Source organism: Aethalodelphis obliquidens, unplaced genomic scaffold, assembly GCF_003676395.1.
Source record: "Aethalodelphis obliquidens isolate GAN/ISIS:26980383/991018 unplaced genomic scaffold, ASM367639v1 scaffold5, whole genome shotgun sequence".
Lineage (NCBI taxonomy): Eukaryota > Metazoa > Chordata > Mammalia > Artiodactyla > Delphinidae > Aethalodelphis > Aethalodelphis obliquidens.
The window spans coordinates 4840952-4865453 of NW_020837949.1; the positions used below are offsets into that span (position 1 = coordinate 4840952).

General features: G+C 49.0%; 3 protein-coding genes across 7 annotated transcripts in view; 2 read left to right on the plus strand and 1 right to left on the minus strand.

Annotated features, from left to right (window-relative positions):
- The first annotated feature begins 59 nt into the window (after nucleotides 1-59).
- Nucleotides 60-16383, plus strand: LOC113618513 (proline-rich protein HaeIII subfamily 1-like). The gene is made up of 4 exons (XM_027102742.1): nucleotides 60-65; nucleotides 289-481; nucleotides 560-2678; nucleotides 15611-16383. The coding sequence occupies exons 1-3, from the start codon at nucleotides 60-62 to the stop codon at nucleotides 1462-1464; spliced, it is 1104 nt and encodes a 367-aa protein (XP_026958543.1). The 3' UTR covers nucleotides 1465-2678; nucleotides 15611-16383.
- Nucleotides 12209-22902, minus strand: CCT8L2 (chaperonin containing TCP1 subunit 8 like 2). The gene is given in 5 exon segments (XM_027102743.1): nucleotides 12209-14243; nucleotides 14246-14363; nucleotides 14365-14774; nucleotides 14777-14955; nucleotides 22727-22902. Coding segments are annotated over 5 exon segments (1806 nt in total). The 3' UTR covers nucleotides 12209-13320.
- A 1074-nt stretch (nucleotides 22903-23976) lies between these two features.
- KMT2C (lysine methyltransferase 2C) overlaps nucleotides 23977-24502 on the plus strand; it is a 293409-nt gene continuing 292883 nt past the window's right edge. For all 5 annotated transcript variants that reach the window (XM_027101436.1, XM_027101438.1, XM_027101443.1 and 2 more), the window contains exon 1: nucleotides 23977-24403. In XM_027101436.1, the coding sequence (XP_026957237.1) occupies nucleotides 24243-24403 (161 nt within the window). In that variant the 5' untranslated portion in view covers nucleotides 23977-24242. The remainder of the gene's footprint in view (nucleotides 24404-24502) is intronic.

Sequence of the window (24502 nt, forward strand, 5' to 3'; positions counted from 1 at the left end):
CTACACGGGCATAAATCCTACATGATGATGCTGGAGCAAATTTATAACCCCGGACCTGGATGAATGCTGACTTCTAATTGAGGCTTTTATTTCATTTCATTCGCCTGGAAACAATCCGACAACTACGTGCCCAGCTTAAGCCAGGAGCAGTGTCTAAACGACGAACAGGGCAGGGACGGGGGAACAGCGCGTCCCCCGCCACCCGTCCCGCCGCCGGGACACAAAGCGCCCTCCTCGGCCCGCCCGCCTCCCGGCGAGGGAGGCCGGGTCCCGTCCCGGTGAAAACAGGTGACGGGGACCAAGGGCCGCGGCGCGACAGGGCTACCGCCCCAGCTCTACTCGGCGGGCCCCGTCGGGGCCGGACGGGTAACCGCCCACGCTTCGCCGCGGCTCAGCTGCCAGCCGTACGCCGTGGGGCCCAGACTGCCGTGGGTCGGCGAGCGCGGGATCCCTCCGCCGCCCTCGGGTCCTTCCGCGCCAAGTAGTGCGCGGCCGTCCCGCTTCCGCAAACGCGGGCCTGCGGGGACGCGCCCACTGCCCCTCGATCCAGCGGCATGAGGAGGGCCGGGGCTATGGGAGTTCTCAACTTTGAAGGGCCGCTCGGGAGACAACACATTTTCAACTGCGCAGCCGCGGTGGGCCCGGCCGTCAGGGAGCGGCGAGCGGCCGTGGGGCCGGGGAGGCAGGTGTCCCTGCCGCCCGCCCCGCCCCCATCGCCGGCAGGAAGAGGAAGCAGCCGGACCTCGCGGGGCGGGGGTGCCCTGGCTCCGGGAGGCGCGTGACCTAGTTCGTCCCAAAGTGGATTTGACAGGTTGTCAGCCCCGCACCCCGCCCCCACCGCCTCCCGGGTCCCTCTCCCCCGGCGCTGGGCCGGACGGGCGCCCGCGCTCCCCGGCTCAGCCTCCCATTGGCCCTTACGCCGCCTGGCGCTCCGCCTTCGCCCCTGGCTCGGGTTCCCATTGGCCTAGAGTCGCCCAGAGCCCTTCCCCTGCTCCCCTCCCATTGGCCCTCGAGCTGCCTGGTGGCCCACCCCCGCACCGACTCATCCTCCCATTGGCCTCACGCCCGCCACCCCGCCCCGGTCCTCCCCGGTTCGTTCTCCCATTGGCCTCACGCCCGCCGCCCCGCCCCTCCGCGGCCCCTCTCGGGGAACCGAGCCCTGGCAGGCCCCTCGGCTCGCGGTGGCTGCGGTCGTCCTCAGTCGGGGAGACCGCCTTCACAAGTCTCGCTCTTGTCCCTCGCCTCTTCTCCTCTCCCAGTATTTACTGTCTCCCCTACGTCTCTCTCCCCGCCCTGCTTCCGTCGCTCAGGGAGCCTGAGTCCCGAGCCCGGGGGCACCCCGCGCCCCTTGCCCCGCCTACCCTGGGGCTCCGCGTCCAGCGCTGCCCGCGCTCTCCCTCCTGCTCCTTTCCTCCGCCCCTTTCCTCCTCCTTGCGTCACTTCGCATTTTCCTTTCTTCCCTGAAATCGCTGCCTTCTGCAGGTTTCCTCCCGGTGTCCAATCCGTAAGGTCTTCATCGCGTCCCCTTTCTCCTCCCCCCTTCTCCATCCCCTCTTTCCCCCCCGCGCCGTCCCCCTGAACTCAGCGTAACAGGGAGAGTCAGGGATAAACAAGATAAATATCAACGTTAATATGGTTATTGCTTTGCGTTTTTGAAACGGAAAATGAACTGGAACGCCCAGATAAACCCAGCCCTGGGATCAAGATTGAGTTCTTAAAGGACCTTGTGAGACGAATGACAAACTTGACTAGCGCAGCAACGTAATGAGTTTTTTCCTGGGGAAGCTACTCTTATATCGGTTGTTTATACAGTATTGTTACTATAACCGTTTGGGGTGTGTGTGTTTGTTTAATTTTTGCCAGTTTTGTAAATGACTGCTTTTGACCGTAAGGATGAACTGTCTGATAAAGCTGAGGGTTGGAGCAAATCCCCACACAAGTCTTTTGGCTACAAACAGGAGAAATCCTTGATTATTCAAATGGGAAACTCCAATAGCTTTCCCAAGGTTATTAAAGAGGGCGATCACAAACTTAGACCCAGGTCAGACTCCAGAGGCCCATCAGGAGACTCATCATGCCTCAGTATCCGCGGGAGAATGGCAGACCGGTGCTTCCAGCCACATTCCCACCTGTCACAGGGGGTCTTTACAAAGCTCCTGCAGTGACCTCCAAGGTTCTGCCTTAGAGGATCCTGGCTTTCCAGCCTCTGGTCACTGCACAATGACCACCAAGTGCTTCTTGCCACAGGGCCTTTGCACTTGCTGCTGTTTCCTGACCTGTCTGGATCAGCTGTTCTTCAGACTTTTCACGTGGCTTAGCCCATGTCCCCCCAGGAGGCATTTCTGACCCTGAATCTAAAGTAGGACCCCTCCAGCCTAAACAATTACTCACTGTCATTTCACCCTGTTGTTTCCTTCAGAGCATGAGCACGGTCTGAAATCATCTTGTTTACTTGTTCTGTTCTGTTCCCCTTCACCTCCCCGCCACCATTAAGAGTGAGCTCCTGGACACAGGTGCCTTTTCTGTGTCTTTTCAGAGCTTTATCTCCAGGGCACAAAGTAGGCACTCAGTACATCCTTGATGAATAAATATGAATGGTACATTAGCTGTGATCAAGTGAACTTGCCAAACTGTCCTTCACGTCTGGTTCCGCCAGAATTGTATAGACGCACCTACAGGTAAGTGAGTTGGAAAGATAGCTATTCTCTTGGTAATTATTCTGTGTTTCTTTGTGTGCTTTGTATCTGGCTGTTCTTTGAGAAGGAGAGTGAGAAACAAGGCCTGTTGCCCCAAGGCTACCCATTTGCCCACCTCTTCTCCAGCTGTCACAGCATGTTGACACCGCCTTGCCCTCTCCCTGACCCCAGGTGGGCACATACTTGGCTGGCAGCGCCTTCTCCTTAAGGAGTCTCCGTTCCATGTTGCCATCACACTCAGCTGGGGCCCTGTCATGGGTTCTACCTTAGGCGGGAAAGCAGAATAGGTGGAAGCCCCTTCCAGTTTCCCCTTCCCCCCTCAGACATACTGCTGGGGTTCCATTCAGCAGTGAGCCCTCTGTCTGGACCCCTGCACAGGGGCACATCCTCTACTTTCTGAGGCGCAGAGAACCCCAGGTCAGTAGTTGGAGAGGTGAAATCTAGTCCTAACCGCCCCAAGCAGGTGCTATGAGTCTGGCCCAATCTAGTAACTCCCTGGTTCTCAGTGACTTCATTGGTCTTTGCCTCTGTTGTTTGCTTATAGTTTTAGAGATGTAGACATCTCATAGGTTTCAGCTGCTGGAAACTATCAGCCCAAAGAAGAATCCTGCGGCTTCCCCCTGGGGCATGAAGAGGCTGCTGGTGCAGTAAAGCCAGTGCTTTCCTAATTTATGTTCAATAGGAGAGAGTGCACTTCCTGTCATGTGTTCCAGGCCAGAATCCTCCAGTTCACCCTGCTTGGACCGCCTGGGCCCGGGCCCAGCCCTAGACCAGTAACTCTGGCCAGGAGAATGGAAAGCCTTGATCAGGTTAAACCTACCAGCCAACCAGAGCATATCCTTAGAATGAGGGTGGGGTCGGCTCCTGATAAGTGTGTGTGGAACTGAAATCTACCTCCTTTTAGATAGGGGGTACTGAGGGGGTGGGGCGCCGAGTAGGTATTCAGCAGTGCACCTGTGAGGAGTTAGCACAGGGCCAGCTCATAAGTGTTAGCCATCGCTGTGGTCAGCAAAGACAAGGTGGTGTGGGGGAGTTCGCCTGGCACCCGAAGGCATTCATCTCAGATCCCTAATCCAGCGCTAACCACTAGCTTTGTAACTTTAGACAAATTATGGAAGTGGTACCATTTTAGAAGTGGAGGAGTACTTAGAGGCCATAGGGTTCAAGTCTTCACTGGACAGACTTGGAAACTGACACCCCCAGAGATTAGTCTGGGTCTCGGTTTCTTCGTCTGTGAAGTAGGGCGGATAATACTGGTCCCGGCTCGTCTCAGTTATTATGTGGATCAAATGAGGTAATGTTTCTACAAAGGGCTCAGAACAAAAATGCTGTTCTTATGCAAAGCATTTTATTTTCATCATTAATATAGTAACAATGCCTTAATAAGAGGAGAAAGGGAGAATACATTCAAAGGATAAGCTTACTTGGCTCAAAGAAATAAATAACGCTTGCAAAAGAGGAAGGTGTGTGTGTGTGTGTGTGTGTGTGTGTGTGTGTGTTAGGTGAGGTGGGGAAGGTGTAAGGCGAGGCCCTGTTATATCCTTGGGGACTGGTGTAGGGCGTGGCTCTAAGGGTGGGAGGTTGGGTGAGGTAGTTGGTTATAAATTGAAGTTCTCTCTCCTTGAATGACTTTTCAGGAGAGGAGGGTCACTCACTTAGGAGGACAAATCTAGATTTCAGGGTAATCTTATATTTCTGTAGTTCAGCTCCTCTGCAAAATTGATGCCGAGATAGGACTGTCATGCAGGAGACTGATGGGAGGAACTATCTATGAGGGAAGAAAGGAAGAGAGTTGGAAGAGGCAGGGAGATCTGACCTCTGGGAAGGGGAGGCAGAGCAGGCAGAGTGGATGGGCAGGTCTCCGCTTGCAATGCTGCTCTGAGATGGCTTTGGCCAGACGGGCCAGAGTGCTGGAGCACAAGTTCCCTTCTGAGGATCCTGGTGGTGGATTCCAAGGAAGGTCGCTCGCCGAGGCACTCAGTCAGTTACTCTCCCTGCTGCAACAGGAGATGAGATTGGGGTCCCACACCATCCCCTGAAGCTTCAAAACAGCTTCATTCATTCCTTCGCTCAGTACGCTGATCAGCTACCAAGTGTCACGGTGTAGGTGGCCGCAGCAGTGGAAGCACGTGACCCTGGTCTTTCCTAGCTGTCTTCCATCTACTTTCTAATACTTCTAAATGGCGAGTGTTGGCCGAGTTAAATCCTGGTATCAGGGTAGTTCTTAACACTGAGTTAGCACTTAATAAACGTTCAAATTGCCATAATAAATCCAACCGTACCCCACTATTACTTGAAATATAAACAGCTACATTTACTTCTAGAACTCTCCACTGTTTACTGTGCAGAATGAGAGGAAATTTTAAACTCTCAGCACTTCTAGAAACCTGTTATTTGGATTATTTGGATAAGTTCAACATAAGAGTTTAGGAGAGTTCAGTAGAGGAAAAACTTTATGAAAGTAAAAAGCTGAAGAGATCAGTAGAGAGTGGAGAAAAATGAAAGAAGAGAAATTTAATTTATGAATAGGAAATCCAGATCTTGGGGAGAAAATAGGGAATTATCTTTCTGAAACTCCCAGGAAACAAACAAACGGACAAACAGACAGACAAAAGAAAACTTACCCAAGATGGAAAAGATGGAAAAGAACAAGGTTGAGCAGGCATTTCAAGAAGCCAGAGATGAAATAAAAGGCAAAGAAGATTAATTACTCGTTGTAATGGGAGCCCATAGGAATTGATGGAAAAGTAGAACCCGTGGGCAAAGAAATAAAGAAATGGATGAGAAATATACAATTAGGGGTTTGAAATAAGCCAGTGAAAAAACAACACAGAAAATAAAATGTGGGAGGGAGGAGAAAATCAATTATACCTAATGAATTTGTAATATAATAGAAAATGGAGTAAAAATGTAACAAAAAGGCACATAGGAATATTTTCTCTGAATAAATATTGCATTACTGGGAGTTCCCTGGTGGCCTAGTGGTTAGGATTCTGGGCTTTCACTGCTGTGGCCGGGCTTCCGTCCCTGCTCAGGGAACTTGAGATCCTGCAAGCCACGCAGCACAGCCAAAAACAACAACAACAATATTTATTGCATTACTATTTCTATATTTCAAATCATTGATGATATTCTCATTCTCTACTACTTAGTGCCTATAATAGCATAGGGCAAAATAAAAATTTACACAGAAACAGGAAAACTGAATTTCTGACTGTGGCATTAGCATATCCATCTCTATGGGTGTACCTGTGTGGTGTGATGCTGAACATCTGAGTAAAGACTAAATTTCAGTGAAGAGCTCATACAACTCAATAGCAAAAACAAACGAAGAGTCCAATTAAAAATGGGGAGAGGAAGAGACATTTTTTCAAAGATATACAAACGCCCACAGGTACATGAAAAGGTGCTCAGCATCACTAATCATCAGAGAAATGTAAATCGAAACCCTAATGGGCTATCACCTCACACCTGTCTGTTACCTGGCTATTATCAAAAAGACAGAAGTAAGTGTTTCTGAGGGTGTGGACAAAAGGGAACACTTCTGCACTGTTGGTGGGAATGTAAATTGGTGCAGCCACTATGGAGAACAGTATGGAGGGTCCTCAAAAAATTAAAAATAGAACTGCCTTATGATCCAGCAATTCAACTTGTGGGTATTTATCAGAAGAAAGCTTAATCACTATCTCAAAAACAGGTCTACACCCCCATGTTCATTGCAGCATTATTCACAATAGCCAAGACATGGAAACAACCTAAGAGTCCCTCAATGGATGAATGGATAAAGAAAAGGTGGTATATATACACAGTGGAATATTACTCAGCCATGAAATAGAAGGAAACCCTGCCACTTGCAACAATGTGGATGGACCTTGAAGGCATTACGCTAAGTGGAATAAGTCAGACAGAGAAAGACAAATAGTATATGATCCACTTATATGTGGAACAACAACAAAAGACAAACTAACTCAAATATACAGAGAACAGATTATCAGTTGCCAGAGGTGGAGATATTGGGGGTACATGTGGAGAGTGGGCAAAATGGGTGAAGGGGGTCAAAAGGTACAAACTTCCAGTTACCAGATACATAAGTCCTGGGATGTAGTGTATAGCGTGGTGACTCTAGTTGACAATATTGTGTATTTGAAGTTTACCGAGGGAGTAGATCTTAAAAGTTCTCATCACAAGAAAAAAAAATTTGTAACTATGTGTGGAGATACATGTTAAGTAATTGTGATCATTTCACAATATATACATATGTCAAATCATTATGTTGTATACCTAAAACTAATACAATATTATATGTCAATTATATCTCAATAAAAAAAGACTAAATTTCAGTAACATCTGGGTGTATTTTGAAACGTTTTCTATTTAGTTTCATGAATTAAGGCATGTGTAGATTTTTCTCAAATTAAAATCTAGGGACTTCCCTGGTGGCGCAGTGGATAAGACTCCACGCTCCCAGTGCAGGGGGCCCAGGTTCGATCCCTGGTCAGGGAACTAGATCCCACATTCATGCCGCAACTAAGAGTTCACATGCCACAACTAAGGAGCCCATGTGCCGCAACTAGGGAGCCCGCATGCCACAACTAAGGAGCCCTGGACCTGCAACTAAGGAGCCCTCCTGCCGCAACTGAGACCCCGTGCAACCAAATATGTAAATATAAAAAAAAACTCTAGTAAAAAAAATTGCAAGTCATTTTGGAAACTATTTTTCACGTGAAACAATATTGCAATGGATTATTACCCCTTTTGTCAACAAATTACATTAATAAAATTGAAATAGGAGGTTTTAGATCAAAATGAATGTAGGAATACAATGTGAAGCACAGAGTATTTGGCATCTATGCAAGGAAGACTGAGGCTGGCTGACAGATCTCATCGCTTCTGGGGGTAGGGGTGGAGCAGGGGTGCTTGTCCAGAGCTCGGGTGCTTCCCGGGAGGTAAGCAGCCACACTGAGGCCCTCTGCAGTGCTAGGTTCTGGAGTCAGTGGGCAAAGGAGGCAGAGTACACGGGGGTTAAGATGTTTTTAAAAATTCATAATGATCCGGATGTGAAAATGTTTTCCGTTGTGCATTCAGTGACGTTTAGAGAGGCATATCTGGCCTAAACTCACCAGGATCCACCTCTCCTTTCTGATGCATTCAGTGAATTAGAAGAAAACTTATAGAGAGCCATGATTTTGTTTTTAACCTGTATAATGAATAAAACTGCATCTCAAATCTGTGCTGCAGTACAGAAAGATTGCCGTTGTTTTGCTAACCAGCCTCTACTCTCTCTTACTTAGCTCTGCAGTAATCAATGGCAAGCTCTGTTAGTGACATGTGCTGGAGTGTCCAAATTCCTCATTCAGTCTTTACATTTGTAGAAAGTTTGAATTCTCAAGTCCCAAACGTCAAGGTGTTCGAAGTATGTATTTCTATAATTAAATGATCTTAAAATTTCTTTTTCCAGCTCCCTTTCTGCCTGATGGTAGAATTTAATTTAGTTAATTCCAGGTAAATTTAGTCCCTTCATGGTTTTTCTTGATCAGTCCAGACTAAAATCAAGTCAATTTTTTAAAAAATGTATTTTATTGAAGTATGATTGATTTACAATGTTGTGTTAATTTCTGCTGTACAGCAAAATGATTCAGTTACACATATATATATTCTTTTCCATTATGGTTACCACGGGATCTTGAATATAAATTCCCTGTGCTATACAGTAGGACCTTGTTGTCTATCCATTCTATATATGATAGTTTGCATCTGCTAATCCCAAACTCCCAGTCCATCCCTCCCCCACCTCCCCTCCCCTTCAGCAACCACAAGTCTGTTCTGTATGTCTGTGGGTTTGTTTCTGTTTCATAGATAAGTTCATTTGCATCATATTTTAGTTTCCACATATAAGTAATATCATGTGGTATTTGTCTTTCTCTTTTCGGCTTACTTCACTTAGTATGATAATCTCTAGGTCCATCCATGTGGCCATGAATGGCATTATTTTATTCTTTTCTATGGCTGAGTAATATTCCATTTTATATATATATATATATATATATATATATATATATATATATACACACCACATCTTTCTTATCCATTCATCTGTCGATCAGCCAAGTCAGTTCCTTTTTTAAAATTTATTTTATTTTTGGCTGCATTATTCTTAGTTGCAGCACGTGGGGTCTTTTGTTGTGGTACGTGGGCTCTTCATTGTGGCACGCGGGCTTTCTCTCTAGTTGTGGCGCAGGGGCTCAGTAGTTGCGGCACGCAGGCTTAGATCTCAGACCAGGGATCGAACCCGCGTCCCCTGCATTGGAAGACAGATTCTTAACCATTGGACCACCAGGGAAGTCCCCCAGCCAAGTCAATTCTTAATCTCCTCCTGAGGCACAGGGAGACCTGCCTGCTCTCCCTGGAGAGCCCTTTCTTCCCTGCCCCTCCCGTACTGTCATTTCTGCTCCATCCTGTTGGCACTGCTTGGCGGCTCCAGGTTGCAGACCAGAAGCAGAGACTCTCCTTTGTTTTCAGACCCTCAAACTTTCCTGGAGATTCTACTGCCTTTTTCCTCATCTCACTCCTTAGAGCCCATGAGGAGGTGAGCAGAGCCCCTCTCAGATCCTGCCGGCATGTCTCTCATTCTCCCCCAACCATCTTCCTCTCCCCCCACTCCCCAGTTAGGAAGGGGATCTTCAGCTTGGTGGGAGGGGAGGTTGATATTTTGGGAGAAAAGTTGACTCAGCTACTTCTGGAATCTCAGAGATTCTGGGTTTCTGTGTCTACTGCAGCTTTTAGCATTTTAGCACTTTGGGGACAACGTTCCCTGGGGTAGTTACCTTAACAAGGAAACTGAGTACAAGGGGAAGTTTTCAATAAATCAGTGGGAAGTAGCCCATCAGTAAATACTTAACAATGCCACGCCACTCACATCATGGTGAAGCATCATCCAGAGTTGGTCTCTATTCCAGAAAGGCTCAGGCAGAAATGGGAGGGGCCTGGGGCTACAAACATGTGTATTTACGTCAGTCCAGCTGACAGGGGTACAAGCAAGTCTTCTTAAACTAGTTTCGTTCATTCGCAAAAGAAATGGTTGAGTCCCTGAGCCCCAATCTTCCCTTTTCCTCCCATTCAGATGTCCCAGTTTGGAAGTCTTCTGTTTTCTCTCTTGAGTCTTAGCTTTCTCTATCCTTTGGCCTCTGCACTAAAGGGATTTCGACTTGTAGGCCTAGAAAGCAGAGCTCCTGCTGTAAGGGGATCTCTTGAGAAAGGCCTCTTGGGAAAAGGTCCAGAAATAGACAAAGGATTGGAACAGACTACTGACAGCTCTTTCTTGTTGCAATCTTCTTTTCACAGTTTGGAAGCAATGACTTTCGTCCCTTCAGGACTCCAGGATTTGTGTAGGTCCCAGTCTTGGGTCTGTGCTCACAGGTGCCCAGAAGTATGGGGTAGTTCTCCCAACTCAGCCCCAGTCTTCCCCACCCAGGCCAGCCACCATCTTCTTCACCCCCCAGGACTCAGAAGTTCTTGTTTTCAGTCCCGGTTTTCTCCTGATCCTATTTCTTTGCTCTCTGCTTGCTGGGTCAACTCAGAACCCCACAACACAATGTCACTAAATTGGAAGGTTTGGGGATAGAAGAACAGACAAGTCCACCGGCTTCAAGTTTCATAGAGAATGTGCTCCCGAAATTGTTGTTTTTGAAATTCAGCTGCTTCTGGAGCTGAAGACAGCACATCTTGGAAGAAAAAGATGTAGCCAAGTCCTTGGGCCCTTGGAGAACTCGAGACCCTGCATCCTAGGAGAGCTTGATGCTGGAACCTTGGAAGCAGAATCCAGACAGACCTGGTAAAATTGAGGTCAAATTCTGGTCAATTTCTCCATAGTCAGTAGGAGAAAGGACACAACTTTACGTCCGATTCAGACATTTTGACACTTAGAATGCTTAAATATGATGTTTAGAGTATACTTGATTTCAAGGCATAATCAAGATAGAGCTAACTGGGAGTGTAGCTTACATCAGTGCTTCTCAAACTTTAATATGCACCCCAGTTACCTGGGGATCTTGTTAAAGTGCAAATTCTGACAAAGTAGGTTGTTGAGGGGCTGGGGGCGGCTGAGATTCTGCATGTCTAACATGCTCCCAAATGATGCCAGTGCCGCTGCTTCAGGGGTCACTGCTAAGTAGCAAGGGTTTAGAAGGCAGGCTTTAGGGTTGGAGATGACCCTCAACTGATGCTAAAAAGACCCAAACACTTTCAGCTCATACTGAGCTCTCCCTTCTGGTCCTCTTCCCCAAGCTGTGTCTGCTAGCTGCCCACGGTAGTCAACTTAACCATTGTATGACGTTTCTTTCTCTTCTGGAGCAGCTAATGCTCTTTATTTTCTATTTTTTGGCCGCACTGCATGGCATGGCAGAACTTCCCTGACCCTGCACTGGAAGCACGGAGTCTTAACCAGTGTACCACCGGGGAAGTCCTAAAGCTCTTTAGATAACAAGAAGGGGAAGCAGATTTGTCTGAAGGATACTTTGCAGTTTACAGCATTGAAGAGCTGGCCAGCTAGTCATGGACAGATGGGAACCAGGGTGATTCAGGGGCCTCCTTAGCACAGGCTCTAGGATCTTGCCAGCTTTCCCATGAGATGCCTGAATTCTCTGGGTCTTTAGGTTTCAAATTGGGGTTAGATGTTTTTACCTTTAAAGCCCTCAGCATAAGCCAGTTAAATTTGTATCTGCCATATATTTCTTCATCACTTGTAAGGCTGTCCTTGCTAATTTTAACTTGTGTGTGTGTATATATATGTGTGTGTGTGTGTGTGTGTGTGTGTGTGTGTGTGTATCTGTATGTCTAGGGGAAAAGGAGATGGTAATGTTACAGTATGATTTCTCCCGTTATCAAAAAAATCACTCGTATATCAAATTTAGGGCACTTAAAAGATACTAAGTTACATGTTTGGCCTTCTTATGTCTTGGATCTATAACTAAAATGTTCTCTGTAAGAGCTGTTTTTATTTACTTATTTTATCTTGCAAAGTGAACATGCCTTTTTGTCTAATTTAAAAAACACGAATTGTAGGGACTTCCCTGGCAGTCCAGTGGTTAAGACTCCATGCTCCCAATTCAGGGGGCACGGGTTTGATCCCTGGTCAGGGAGCTAAGATTCTGCATGCTGTGCGGTGCGGTCAAAAACAAAAAACAAAAAACAAAACGCTAATTGTAAATTTTAAATTTACATTTTGAGACATACTTTCTTCATAATCATAGGGGTTATATCTCTGAAAACATCACAACAGAGGAATTTGGGGCAGTAAAGTAATGAATAAGAGAATGGGTTTTCCTCTTCTATTTACTGTGTACATTTGGCCAATTAATTTCTCTGAAGCTCAATTGTGTCTCCTGCAACTGAGGGATAACAAGCTTCTTTCTCATAAGTTTGTTTTGATGATTAAATAAAATGAAGACAAAGTGCATTTGAACTGCTTTAAAAAGTTACCTATCTCTATCATCATCACTATGGAATTTGAGTCTATGAGAACAATGCGGAACCTGAGGGCAGGGGAGAAATATGACAGCACTTCGTTATATTCGCTAAAATATAACGATGAAGACACAACAAGGAAAGACACGTCAAGGATGTTGTATAGATATAACTTGTTAGTATAAGTTAGTAATAACGAGTATAGTTCTATACATTTTCATCTGCCATCCTAACAACTTCTCAGGATTTCACTTCTGGGTTTCAAAGAATCTTTGCCAATTTGTTTTGCGTTGTTGCAGCTAATAATGCCTGCTATAAGACAATTGTTTCTTGAGTCTGGTTCTCTCTCCAAATGCTTAAGCTTCTTTGTTTTGATTCTAAGAGACTGCAGCTTCCCATCACCTCAGTTCTGTCCCTACGTTCAGCTCTTTTCCCAGAGGCAGAGTAACTTGGATGGTTAAGTGGGAAAGGTTTTGGGTAACATGTTCCCAGCTCTGCTCAACTTCTCTTTACTGCCCAGGAGTATCTGGGCATAATCACAGCCTGGCCAGGATAACCTGGTGCTAGGTGCTCCCCAGCACTCCTCACCTACACTGGAACTGTAGTGCGGTTCTAAGGTGTGTGTTCTTATCTTTTGTTATATATGCCAAGGGTGCTTTTTAAAAAATATATTTCTGCCTGCCAGCTCATTTTCCTCCTTTATATTGATTTTTTGCCTTAAAATAACATTCCCTTTTTTGAAATAATCACAACAGGAATGAGCGGCCACTCCTTTAAGCTGAAACTGAGGTTCTCAGATTGCTAAAGTGACATTTAGACAGAAATTCTAGAAATTTAGAATTTATGCAGGAATACTCAAACAGTTGGGAAGAGATACCTACCCTTTCTTGCATCCCCAAAATTCAGGTACTCAATTTAAAAATCTTTAATAGAATTGAATCCTGGAGGAAAGAACAGAATCTGATAGAGAGAAACAGGAAATGAAAAAAGCCAAGAATCTGAAAGGAAGTAAATCAATGGAAAGGACTTTAATGGTGATGTTGTTTTTATCTAAAGAAATGGACTCAAATAGGAGCAAACGTGGAGGCAATACAAGGCAATGTTCATTTTTGGGGTGGCGATGCCCTCCTTGGCAACCCCATTTTGTTGAGGATGTTGCCACTTATTTGTTCCAAGGACTCCTTTTTTTCACAGGGTATGGGCGATCTTTTGCCTTCTTAGGTTCAGGTTTCAGGTCCCGGTGAGGTGTGGGACTTTTCTTGGCTACTACAATGTCATGGCCAGTCAGGAGCTGTAGTACCACGTCAGGCACGGCTCGAAGTCCTTGGGCTTTGGCTATTAGGGTGTCCCACACCTCTTCCTGGGCCGCACTTATTATCCCTTCGACCTCCACTCCTATCAGGAAGTTCCCAGCTTGGTGAGCTCCGTTCATTTCTGCCATCACGTCTGAGACGGCTAAGCCTGCCTTCTCTGCCAGGGTTTCAGGAAGAAACTGCAGGGCCTGGGCAAATGCCAGGAAGGTGGGACCACTAGGCCCTTCCAGTTTGGTTCCTTTCTCTGAGAGCATTTTCGCCAGAGCCATCTCTGTGGCCCCAGCTCCTGGAAGCAGTCTGGGATCCTGGCATAACTGGAAACAGGCATCAATGCCCTGGTAGGCAGCCTACTCTGCACCCCGTAGCCCCTCACCGGTGGCCTCCCTGAGCACCATGGTGAGGGCAGGGGTGCCTGGAGTTTCCCACTCAATTACCACAGCCAAACCTTCTCCCAGCTCCTGCCCGTACACCCTCTGACACTTCCTTGGCACCAGTGGAGGAAGCAGATAAGGCATCACAGGTGTGCCAAACACCTCGCTCAGGTACACCATCTCCCGCCGGGACTTCACCTGAATCACCATGAGGCCGCACCTGTCATTATGCGTTAGGGTCTCCTTGTCAATTTTCCCCCAAACCACCACCACGTTAATAGCCGCGGCTGCCAGCTGGGCCACCTGCTTTTCTATCAGCCTCTCGCTGCCCTTCCTGAACTCGGTCAGGTCGTCAGGACTAGAGAGACGAGCCGTGGCCGGGGCAATGGGGCTGGCAGGCCGAAGGCGCAGGCCATCAGAGCCACCCTGGTGCCGCTCATCACCATGGCCACCTGGCCGCAGGGCTTGCCGGGCAGGGCCAGGCCAGGGAGCAGGCACGAGTCCTCCAGCCGCGCCCCGGGGCAGCGCACACACGCGCACGCGCTCCGGCTGGAAGCCGCCGTCCGGCTCCCGGGTGGCCCAGCACGCATGCGCCACCATCTTGGTCAAGCCGTCAGTCAGCCACAGCCTGTGCGTGTTCGTCACCGAGTGCAGGGCCCCGAACGGGTCCTCCAGAGGCCCCAGCGCCCGGATGGCCATGGACGGCAGCAGGGCCAGCGTCTCGGCGGCCGCCGCGGCCTAGGCCTCCCGCAGCAGGTGCTCGGCCTGCGCCAGCAGGGCCTGAGCCAGGGGCACCACGAAGGCCACGCCGTCGCCGCTCTGCGCCGCCAACCGCAGCAGCCGGGCGGCGGGGTGCTCCAGCTCCAGCACCCGGAGGATGGCCGTGCCGTACCCTGTGACCACGGTTTCTCGTTTGGCGGTGACCAGGAGCTCTGCCGCGCCTGGGGGCCGTAGCAGGGCCGCAGGACTCTGGCCAAGGTGTGCGCTGCGGCCAAGCTGCTCAGCGGGTTTTTCTCCTCGGCCGCCGCCGTCACCAGCCGTTCGGGCAGCTCAGGCGCCGAAGGGGCTCTGCCGTCAATCGCCCGCGGGGGCCCACCCGGCCGCAGACAGGCGCTAGAACAGCAGCGAGGCGCCCCGGGAGGAGATCTCTGAAGCCCCTCGAGCGGTCCGTGGGAGAAGCAGCCAAACACCCATCAACTGGTGCTTGGAGAAGCCGGCGCTCTGGGCCCGGGCGCAAGAATGGTCTGCTGAGGCTGAGCCCTAAAAGCACCCCCAGACTGGGCTGAAAAGGAACGGGGCCCTTGGGGCCCCTGGGGCTTGGTAGCTGAAACAGATCTGATCTTGATTAAGTCACAAGTGGCACATGGAACCAGGGCAGGGAATGAGGTCACAGAAGGATGGACCATGAGTTGGGAGGCCCTGGGGCAGGCGGAAGTCAGGCCCGGTTGTACCCCAGAGGGGGGACACGCGTACCCGGGGCCCCAGAGTTTCATTTAAACTTCAGAGACGGAAGAGGAAACCAGGTGGAAACCCACCCACTTCAAATTCCTGGTGAAGCTGTGCCTCCCGTTGTTTGTTTGTTTGGTCTCTGGGTCTTTTTTGTGTTTTGAGAGGGAAATTGTTTTGTTTACTTTCTCATGCAGTGCTCTGTAATCCTAGCCACGTTTGGTTACCCGTATGCCTCGGCCTCTTTGGCCACCTTATCCGTTTGTGCTGCTCATCAGGTTCCTTAAGGTATCTGCTGGTCTGTTTGTCTTTCCGGTTGCAGATGTGTGAGGCTGCACAGTGTGGGACAACTCTTCCCAATGACGGTGATGACACTGAGCTGGCAAAGGTGGGTCAAGACAAGGGAGGGAAAGAGGCTGACCGCCTGCAGACAGAGTAATAGACATGGACACAGAGGAGTGAAAGTGACCAGGAAGGCAGCAAACCAGAGTGAGTGGGGCTGGGGCCCTCCCGCTCTCACCCTCAGCCCTTAGAATTTGAGCTCCCTCCTTCCATCCTCCCTCCTTGCATCCTCCCTCCCTCCCTCCTTCCTTCCTTCCTTCTCTTGCTCCTCCTGTCCTCATATGGCACCTACTGGAGTAACGATTGCTTCTTTTTTAGTTTAACAAATATTTAGCATCTACTCTGTTTCAGTGGTCACAAAGATGGCAGGAACGTGAGACCAGTGAGGGAAAGAGATTGGTACCAAGTGAGTACAGCTTCCTTAGGTGTTGGGCAGAGCACCAGCAGGAAGTGATGAAAATATTAAGATTAGGGGAGGGACTTCCCTGGTCCCTGGTCCCCACTTCCCTGGTGGTCCAGTGGTTAAGACTCCACACTCCCACTGCAGGGGGCATGAATTCCATCATTGTTTTAATATTTCCACAGACAAGAAGATAGTGAGAAAGAAAAGGAAAAGAATGTCACAGTGAAAGTTAAATACAATTAAGGCTGAAAAGGAGATAAATTGGGGCTTCCCTGGTGGTGCAGTGGTTAAGAATCCACCTGCCAATGCAGGGGACATGGGTTCGAGCCCTGGTCCAGGAAGATCCCACATGCCGCGGAGCAGCTAAGCCCGTGCGCCACAACTACTGAGCCTGCGCTCTAGAGCCCGTGCGCCACAACTACTGAGCCTGCGCTCTAGAGCCCACAAGCCACAACTACTGAAGCCCGTGCGCCTAGAGCCCGTGCTCCGCAACAAGAGAAGGCACCACAGTGAGAGGCCCGCACACCGCAACGAAGAGTAGCTCCTGCTCGCCACAGCTAGAGAAAGCCCGTGCGCAGCAACGAAGACCCAACGCAGCCATAAACAAATATATACGTAAAAAAAAATAAATTTGGAGAAAAAACTTTTTCTTTGCAAAACAACTTGATTGCTTTTGTAAAAATGATATTCATTATACAACTTAAAAGAAAAAAATACAAAGAAAGTAAATGTCATTTGGAATCCCAGCCCAGAGACAGTCATTGTTTATATTTTGATGAATTTTATTACTTTACACACATATGCATATATAACTTGTGGATTTACACAGTTTTACATACGTGAGTTATATGATAATATTGTATATGCTTGTCTGTAATAATTTTCCCTTAATGTTATCTTGGCTGACGAATGTTTCTGAGGAGGTATTATGTTGTCTGAAGACCGTGGACAACTGTTTTTTTTTTTTGGCTGAACCTTGTGGCATGCAGGATCTTAGTTCACCGACCAGGCATCGAACCTGTGACCCCTGCAGTGGAAGCGCAGAGTCCTAACCACTGGACCGCCAGGGAAGTCCCCGTGGACAACTATTTTGATCTCTCTCTTTTTTTTTTTTTTTGCGGTACGGGGGCCTCTCACTCTTATGGCCTCTCCTGTTGCAGAGCACAGGCTCCGGACGCGCAGGCTCAGTGGCCATGGCTCACGGGCCCAGCCGCTCCGCAGCATGTGGGATCTTCCCGGACCGGGGCACGAACCCGTGTCCCCTGCATTGGCAGGCGGACTCTCAACCGCTGTGCCACCAGAGAAGTCCTTGACCTCTTTTGATTTTAGAGACTCCATTAGAAAAGGCTTGATCCTCCATGTAACACTGAGAGGAGTGTCATATAACAAACGTTGGTTGTAGGGGGCAAAGAGGACTTGCCTGTTCCCTTATAGAAAAGTAAAATATAACAACACAAAATGTAGCAAAGTATTCACGTATACCTTGTCTATAAAGTTACAGTTTCTTTTTGCAAGTAGACTCCTGTAAGGGATCATCTTAGCTCTTTTTCTTGAAAGTAACGTACATTTTGCCATTTATTTCACTTCTTCCACATCTCTGTTGAGCCACTGCTGAGTAATAGGGATAGAAGGTGGATAAGGCAGACAGCTAGTGTCTCCAGTGGGCTTAGGCTGGGATACAGACAGTTAAGTGGGCAATTCATTACAGGGCATGAGAGCTGTGATGGGGAAAGCACAGGTATTGTAGAAGCATCCAGGGGGACACACAACCTTCATCATGGGACGAACGGTGGTCAGGGTGAGGTGAAGTCTGAAGAGAGCTGAAGGGGAAATAAAAGCAAGAAGTGGGATTGGCCAGGTGCAAAGGGCTGGCGGGTGGGAGGGGTTGGGACAGCCTGGGGAGGTTTGTGGCTCACCTCCTGAAGGCTGGAGCTCATGGTGTGGTGGAAAGGAGAGGAGAACTTTGGCTGGAGGGTAGCAGGGACTCTCCAGGACCTAGTGAGCCATGCCAATTTACAATTCAACCTGAAGGGTGATGCATGGGACTGTAAGTTCCATTTCCATTGTAAAAGTAGATAATTTTCTGTTGTGAAATCCTTACCTGTGTGACTACACAGCACAGGGGAAGGTGAGGATCCAGTTATTGCCTTGCACCCTTAAAGGCAGTCAGTTCATAACACCCCAAACAGTAAATTTTGTTTTGGTTCTTGTTTTGGTCGTGTTGTGCAAGGCATGTAGGATCTTAGTTCCCCAATCAGGGATCAAACCTGTGCCCCCTGCAGTGGAAGTGTGGAGTCTTAACCACTGGACTGCTGGGGAAGTCCGCCAACGGTAAAGTTTGGACTGAAATTTTGTAGAGGTACCTCTACAAAGATCAAACTAACCAACGAGCTACTAAATCTCAATTTTACTTTTTTACTATGTGGACACTATCATTGTTAAATTCACATTGATTTTATTTATTCTTTGGATAAATTGATTAGATGTAAAATAAATGTAAATAATTTGTGTGTGTGTGTGCGTGTGCCAGGAAGAGTTTGCATGCAGTTAATGCATATAAAAATTTCTAACAACATGATTTTGATCTGCTAAGGTGGGTAGGCATCAATATAGACGGTTTGGTGGTTGTATTGGGTTGAATAGTGCCCCCCAATATTCATACTCTTCCTGGAACCTCGGAGTGTGACCTTATTTGGAAATAGGATTGTTGTGGATGTGATTAATTAAGATGAGTCATACTGGAGTAGGGTGGACCATTAATCCAATATGGCTGGTGTCCTTACAAGAAGGGAAGACACACACACACACACACACACACACACACACACACACACACACACACACACACACACACCCCGGGAGAACATCGTGTGTGAGGAATAGACACACAGGGAAGGTGGCCATGTAATGGTGGGGGCAGGCTGGAGGGATGCACCTGCAAGCGCAGAAATGCCCAGGAACACGGGCGACCACCTGAAGCTGAGCGAGGCCTGGGACAGATTCTCTCCCAGAGCCCACCACGAGGGGCCAGCCCTGCCGATACCTTGATTTTGGACTATTAGCCACCAGGACTGTAAGAGAATACATTTCTATTGTTTTAAACTGCCTGTTTGGAGTAGCTTTTTGCAGCAGCTATAGGAACCCAATACAGTAGTCTTTGTATATTAATGAAGGAAGGAACCTAATGAAGTGTGTGTGTGTGTGTGTGTGTGTGTGTGTGTGTCTGAAGAGGGGGGCTGTCTGCTGCCTTATCCCACCCTTGCCCTTACCCCCAGACTCCCAGATGCATTAAAAAATTTTTGTTTATTATTTAAATTTTATTTTATTTTATTTTATTTTATACAGCAGGTTCTTATTAGGTATCTATTTTATACATATTAGTGTATACATGGCAATCCCAATCTCCCAATTCATCCCACACCACCCCCCCTGCCACTTTTCCCCCTTGGTGTCCATATGTTTGTTCTCTACATCTGTGTCTCTATTTCTGCCCTGCAAACCGATTCATCTGTACCATTTTTCTAGGGCTGTCTGCTGCCTTCTCCCACCCCTGCCCTTCCCCCCAAACTCCCAGATGCATTTTTTAAAAAACTGTGGTCTTCTACACAGTAGATGTAAATATTTAATCTTTCTATTTGTATGTTTTTCTTATTTTTATTTTTTTGGCTGCGTTGGGTCTTTGTTGCTGCGCACAGGCTTTCTCTAGTTGCAGCAAGCGGGGCTGCTCTTCGTTGCGGTGCGTGAGCTTCTCACTGCGGTGGCTTCTCTTGTTGCGGAGCATGGGCTCTAGGCATGTGGGTTCAGTAGTTGTGGCTCGCGGGCTCTAGAGTGCAGGCTCAGTAGTTGTGGTGCACAGGCCCAGTTGCTCTGCGGCATGTGGGATCTTCCCGGACCAGGGATTGAACCCGTGTACCCTGCATTGACAGGCGGACTCCCAACCACTACGCCACCAGGGAAGTCCCTGTGTGTTTTTCCATGTTTATTTTTCAGTTGCTTGATTGCCTTTTTTGTGTTTATCTTGTTCAGTAGTGCCAGGTTTAAAGTATAGACCCCTGCAGGGCAAGATTCATGTCTCTATAAAACGTGCTGTAGAACATTTACATATGCCTCATACTCTTATACACAAATTAGTTTTGAAGGTGATTGTTTTATTTCCTTCTCAGATTCTTCCTTTTTCTATCACACAGGTACATGGTATGCATTACTGAAATAACTTATGTAAAGCAATATGAATTTATAAAGCTAAAAATGCACTATGGACTAAATATGAACTAATTTTAAGTGGTTGAAATTCTTTTTAAAACTTTTTTTTTTTTTTTTTTTTTTGCAGTACACCGGCCTCTCACTGTTGTGGCCTCTCCTGTTGCAGAGCACAGGCTCAGGACGCGCAGGCTCAGCAGCCATGGCTCATGGGCCCAGCTGCTCCGCGGCATGTGGGATCTTCCCTTACCGGGACACGAACCCGCATCCCCTGCATCGGCAGGCCGACTCTCAACCACTGCGCCACCAGGGAAGCCCTAAAAACATTTTTTTTACTGAAAAATAAAGGACAAAAAATGATAGCCTATGACTGCAACTTTTTAAAGTGCAATTTTAACAGTAAAAATATGAACACAAATCTTATAAGATCTAGCATTTACGTTTTGAGCGGTCTTTTCACACAATTGTAAAAGTTTGGTTCCTAAAAAACCCTGAGGAATTTAAGACTATGGGAAAACAAGGAGAGGGATACCATTTAGTAGTGAATCTCTGGGAAAGCCTTATAAATACTTTCATGTTCACTAAAACAAAGTGATAAAGACTGCTCTCTCAAGAAAGACATCAATTACATTTTCTAGGCCTTCAATTAGGAAGAATGTCTACTGTACCATGAATTTTTATTCATTGTCATTTGTATGCTAGACACTTTGAGAATCTGCTTTGCTTACAGTGTCATGAGATGTTGCTTTTTCTTTTTTGAGGATAACAACCCTTACTCCCACTCACATTTTAAACATTTAATACATGTTTATGATTATACTACATGTGCTCTGAAAGATTGATGTATTATAGAAAAATGTAATATAGAAAGTGAAAGTCCCTTGTAATCCAACCCTCTAGAGATGATTGCTGTTAACACTTTGGTGCATGTCTACCATATTTTTAAAGTGCCTATTTAACATGTACTTATTAGAAGGTAGACATTCTATTTTTTTTTTGCACTTGGTCCTTCCAGATGCTCGTTGTCTTTCTGGTTTTATAATTTTGAGGAACCTACTTCAGCTATCTGCCTCCTGGATTTTTTGCCACTGTGGTCTCAGAGCTGTGTAATTTGGATGACAGAGATGGAAAAACCTTTGAAAGACCTTTATTTAAGTTGAATAAGTATTCCTTGAATACTTCCTCTGCATCCTGGGTTGTATTTTGTTTGCTCTGCCCGCAATAACTTCACGCTGATAAGCCTCCTATCTGTCCTTTTAAAACAGCTCCCAACTACTTGTCTGCTCACAGTAGCCGAAGGAATGGAGATTTAAGGCTGGGTTTACCTTCATCATCTTTTATCCTTCAAGAAGTAACACTGCACAAACTTCTATTTCTACCCTTCCATTTATTCTACCCACTTTTCTGTTCCCAGTCCCTAGTTGTTTCCTTTAAGAACTTGTCTCCAGCAGGAGTGACTTGCAGTTTGCACATTCTGGTCCTTAAATTCTCCCAAGTGCTGACGAGTATACTGAAGTAAATTGTCCTGATGTGGAATTTTGTGCATATGAAACACACAGTTGGAAATGACTCTTCTAATTTCAGTACTGAACACAGATAAACATTTGGATTGATAATCCCATTTTTGAAAGTATACTTTATTTAGTGTAATGTACAGAAAATGAAAAAGGGTGAGTAATAAACTTTATATCACTTCATAAATGCATCTTCATAAATTTATGACTTCATAAATTAGTCATGCATATGTTGTATTTCTATGTATAATAATAGTCAGACTTTTTTTTAATTTATAGTTTTCATTTACCAGCCTAGCTTCTCCCCAATCTCAAATTTTAAATTTAGTAAGCTTGAAAAAGCCAGCGGGAACTAAACCTTGAAGGGATTCAAACGACTGTCTTATTGAGGTCCTCACTTCAGCCCTTTCAAGAAGCTATGCTTTAGTCAGAAGAGGCTCTGGAAACTGTGCATGTTTGCCCAAATACACACAAACATACGGTTCAGAGTTTATGTTCTGGCTATTGGGAAGGGAAGGCAAACAACACAGCAGGAAAAACCGCGTTTTATTCTTACCTTACACTAGAACTGTTGGGAAGATGGAAAGAAATCATAATCAGAAAGTGCCCGGGGTGTCCGGCCTAGAGTCTAAGCCTGTAAGATGATAGTTTACCCCAATCCTTTTGCAAATGGTTGATAGGTCGTAATAGTTTTTCCCAATTCAAATCTATGTTTTTCACTCCCCTAGTGAATGGGAAGGAAATCAGCGAAGAGTACATTGTCCAAGTGTTGGTCCCTGTTAGAATAAGGAACTCAGAACTCCCCACCTGTAACTCTCCTTCCTTCCTTCCTAAGCGCACATGTCAGATTTCGGACCCTAGCAGCCCCAGTTTTCCTTCACCGTTTTTAAGTAGTGTAAGAGGCGGCTTAGAAGTCTTTCCATTTTTGTCTCTTCGTCACAACACACCCAACGTTAAAACCAAGTTGTCGGGGTTTTACTGGTTCATTATGTCTCTCAGCACTTTATCCCTCAAAATGCCATCGTTCTTTTTGTCTGACAGCTTTATAAACCCTTTCCGGATCATTTTTAAAACGACGCTGTAATAACGAAAGTATCCCTGGAACTGGAGTAGAACGAAGTTGCACTCCATTTCTTTTCCTCCACCAACGTGCATTACAACAAACGAACGCTGAACGTGCGCCCGGCGAAGCCCCTCCGGGCCGGTCCCCGCGCCCCGCCGGGGATGGGGGTGGGAGTGGAGGCGCGGGGCGCGGGGGAAACCCGGGCCCGCCGCGCGCCGGGGCGGGACGAGCTCTACACCCGCCCGCCAGTCCGCGGAGGCCGAGCGCCTGCGGAGCGCGGACGCGGCCCGCCTCGTCCTCGCTCTCCCTCGCGCACTCCCCGGACCCCGATCCCGGATTCGCTCATCCGCAGCTTGGCGCTCTCCCGAGCCGAAGCCGGAGCCCCAGCCGGAGCCGGAGTTGGAGTCGCGGCGCGGCCCGGCCGCCGCGTCAGAAGAGGAGGGAGCGGGGGCGGGGGAGGGGCGGTGAGGTCAGCGGCGGCGGCGCGTCCGCGGGCGGCGCATGCGCGGAGCGAGCCCCGTGAGTGGCAGCGGCGGCGAGCGGGGGGCGGTGGGGCCGGCGGAGTGGGGGAGGGGGCGGGGGCGTCGCGGCGGCCGTGTGTGGGCGAGACGGCGGAGAGTTTGAGAGGTCTGTGGTGCAGGGGCGCTCTGGGAGACCCGGCGCGGCCCTCGCGCGACGGCCACGGTCGAGTGTGTGTGTCTGTGTGTGGTACACGCACACCCGCAAAACTTCCTCCTCCCCTGCCCGGAGGGCTGGAGCGGGCGCTGAGGGGCCGGCGCTCGCACAGCCCGGAACCCACAACAACTGGAGCAGCTGTCAAAACTTCGCTGCCGCCGCCGCCCGGCCTGACGCGGCCCGCGCGGGGGAGGGGCAGCCGGCGGGGGGCGCGACCCCCGCCCGCCGGCCCGCCGCTCCCCGCGCCGCGGCCCCTTTCTCCTCCCCGCCGCGGGCGGCCTGGGGGAGGGGCGCGGGCGGAGACCCCCAGGGCCGGCGCCCTTCGTGCCCCCTCAGTAGCCCCGCCCAGCTCGGCGCCGCCCGCCCCGCACCCGCCCGGCACCCGCGCCCGCACCCACACCCGCACCGCCCGAGGGCCGCCCGCCCGCCCCGCCCGCACCTCCCCGCCCCGGTCCGGCCCCTCCCTCCCGCCCGCCTGCCCGCCGCGCCCCGCCCGCCGCCCCCCGCCCGGCCCCTGCGCGCCGAGGTGCGCGCGCTCGCGCGTATGTGTGTGAGTGCGTGTCCTGCTCGCTCCATGTTGCCGCCTCTCCCGGTACCTGCTGCTGCTCCCGGGGCTGCGGGAAATGCGAGAGGCTGAGCCGGGGAGGAGGAACCCGAGCAGCAGCGGCGGCGGCGGCCGCGGCGGCGGCGGCGGCGGCGGCGGGAGGAGCCCCCCAGGAGGAGGACCGGGATCCATGTGTCTTTCCTGGTGACTAGGATGTCGTCGGAGGAGGACAAGAGCGCGGAGCAGCCGCAGCCGCCGCCACCCCCCCCCGAGGAGCCCGGAGCCCCGGCCCCGAGCCCCGCAGCCGCAGACAAAAGACCTCGGGGCCGGCCTCGCAAAGATGGCGCTTCCCCTTTCCAGAGAGCCAGAAAGAAGTAAGTTGAGTGTGAGGGAGCCAGGCCGGGAGCCAGCCGCGGCGCCGGCCCGGAGCTGTCACCGGCGCGCCCGGCCCCGCCGCCCCCGCGCGCCCCCGG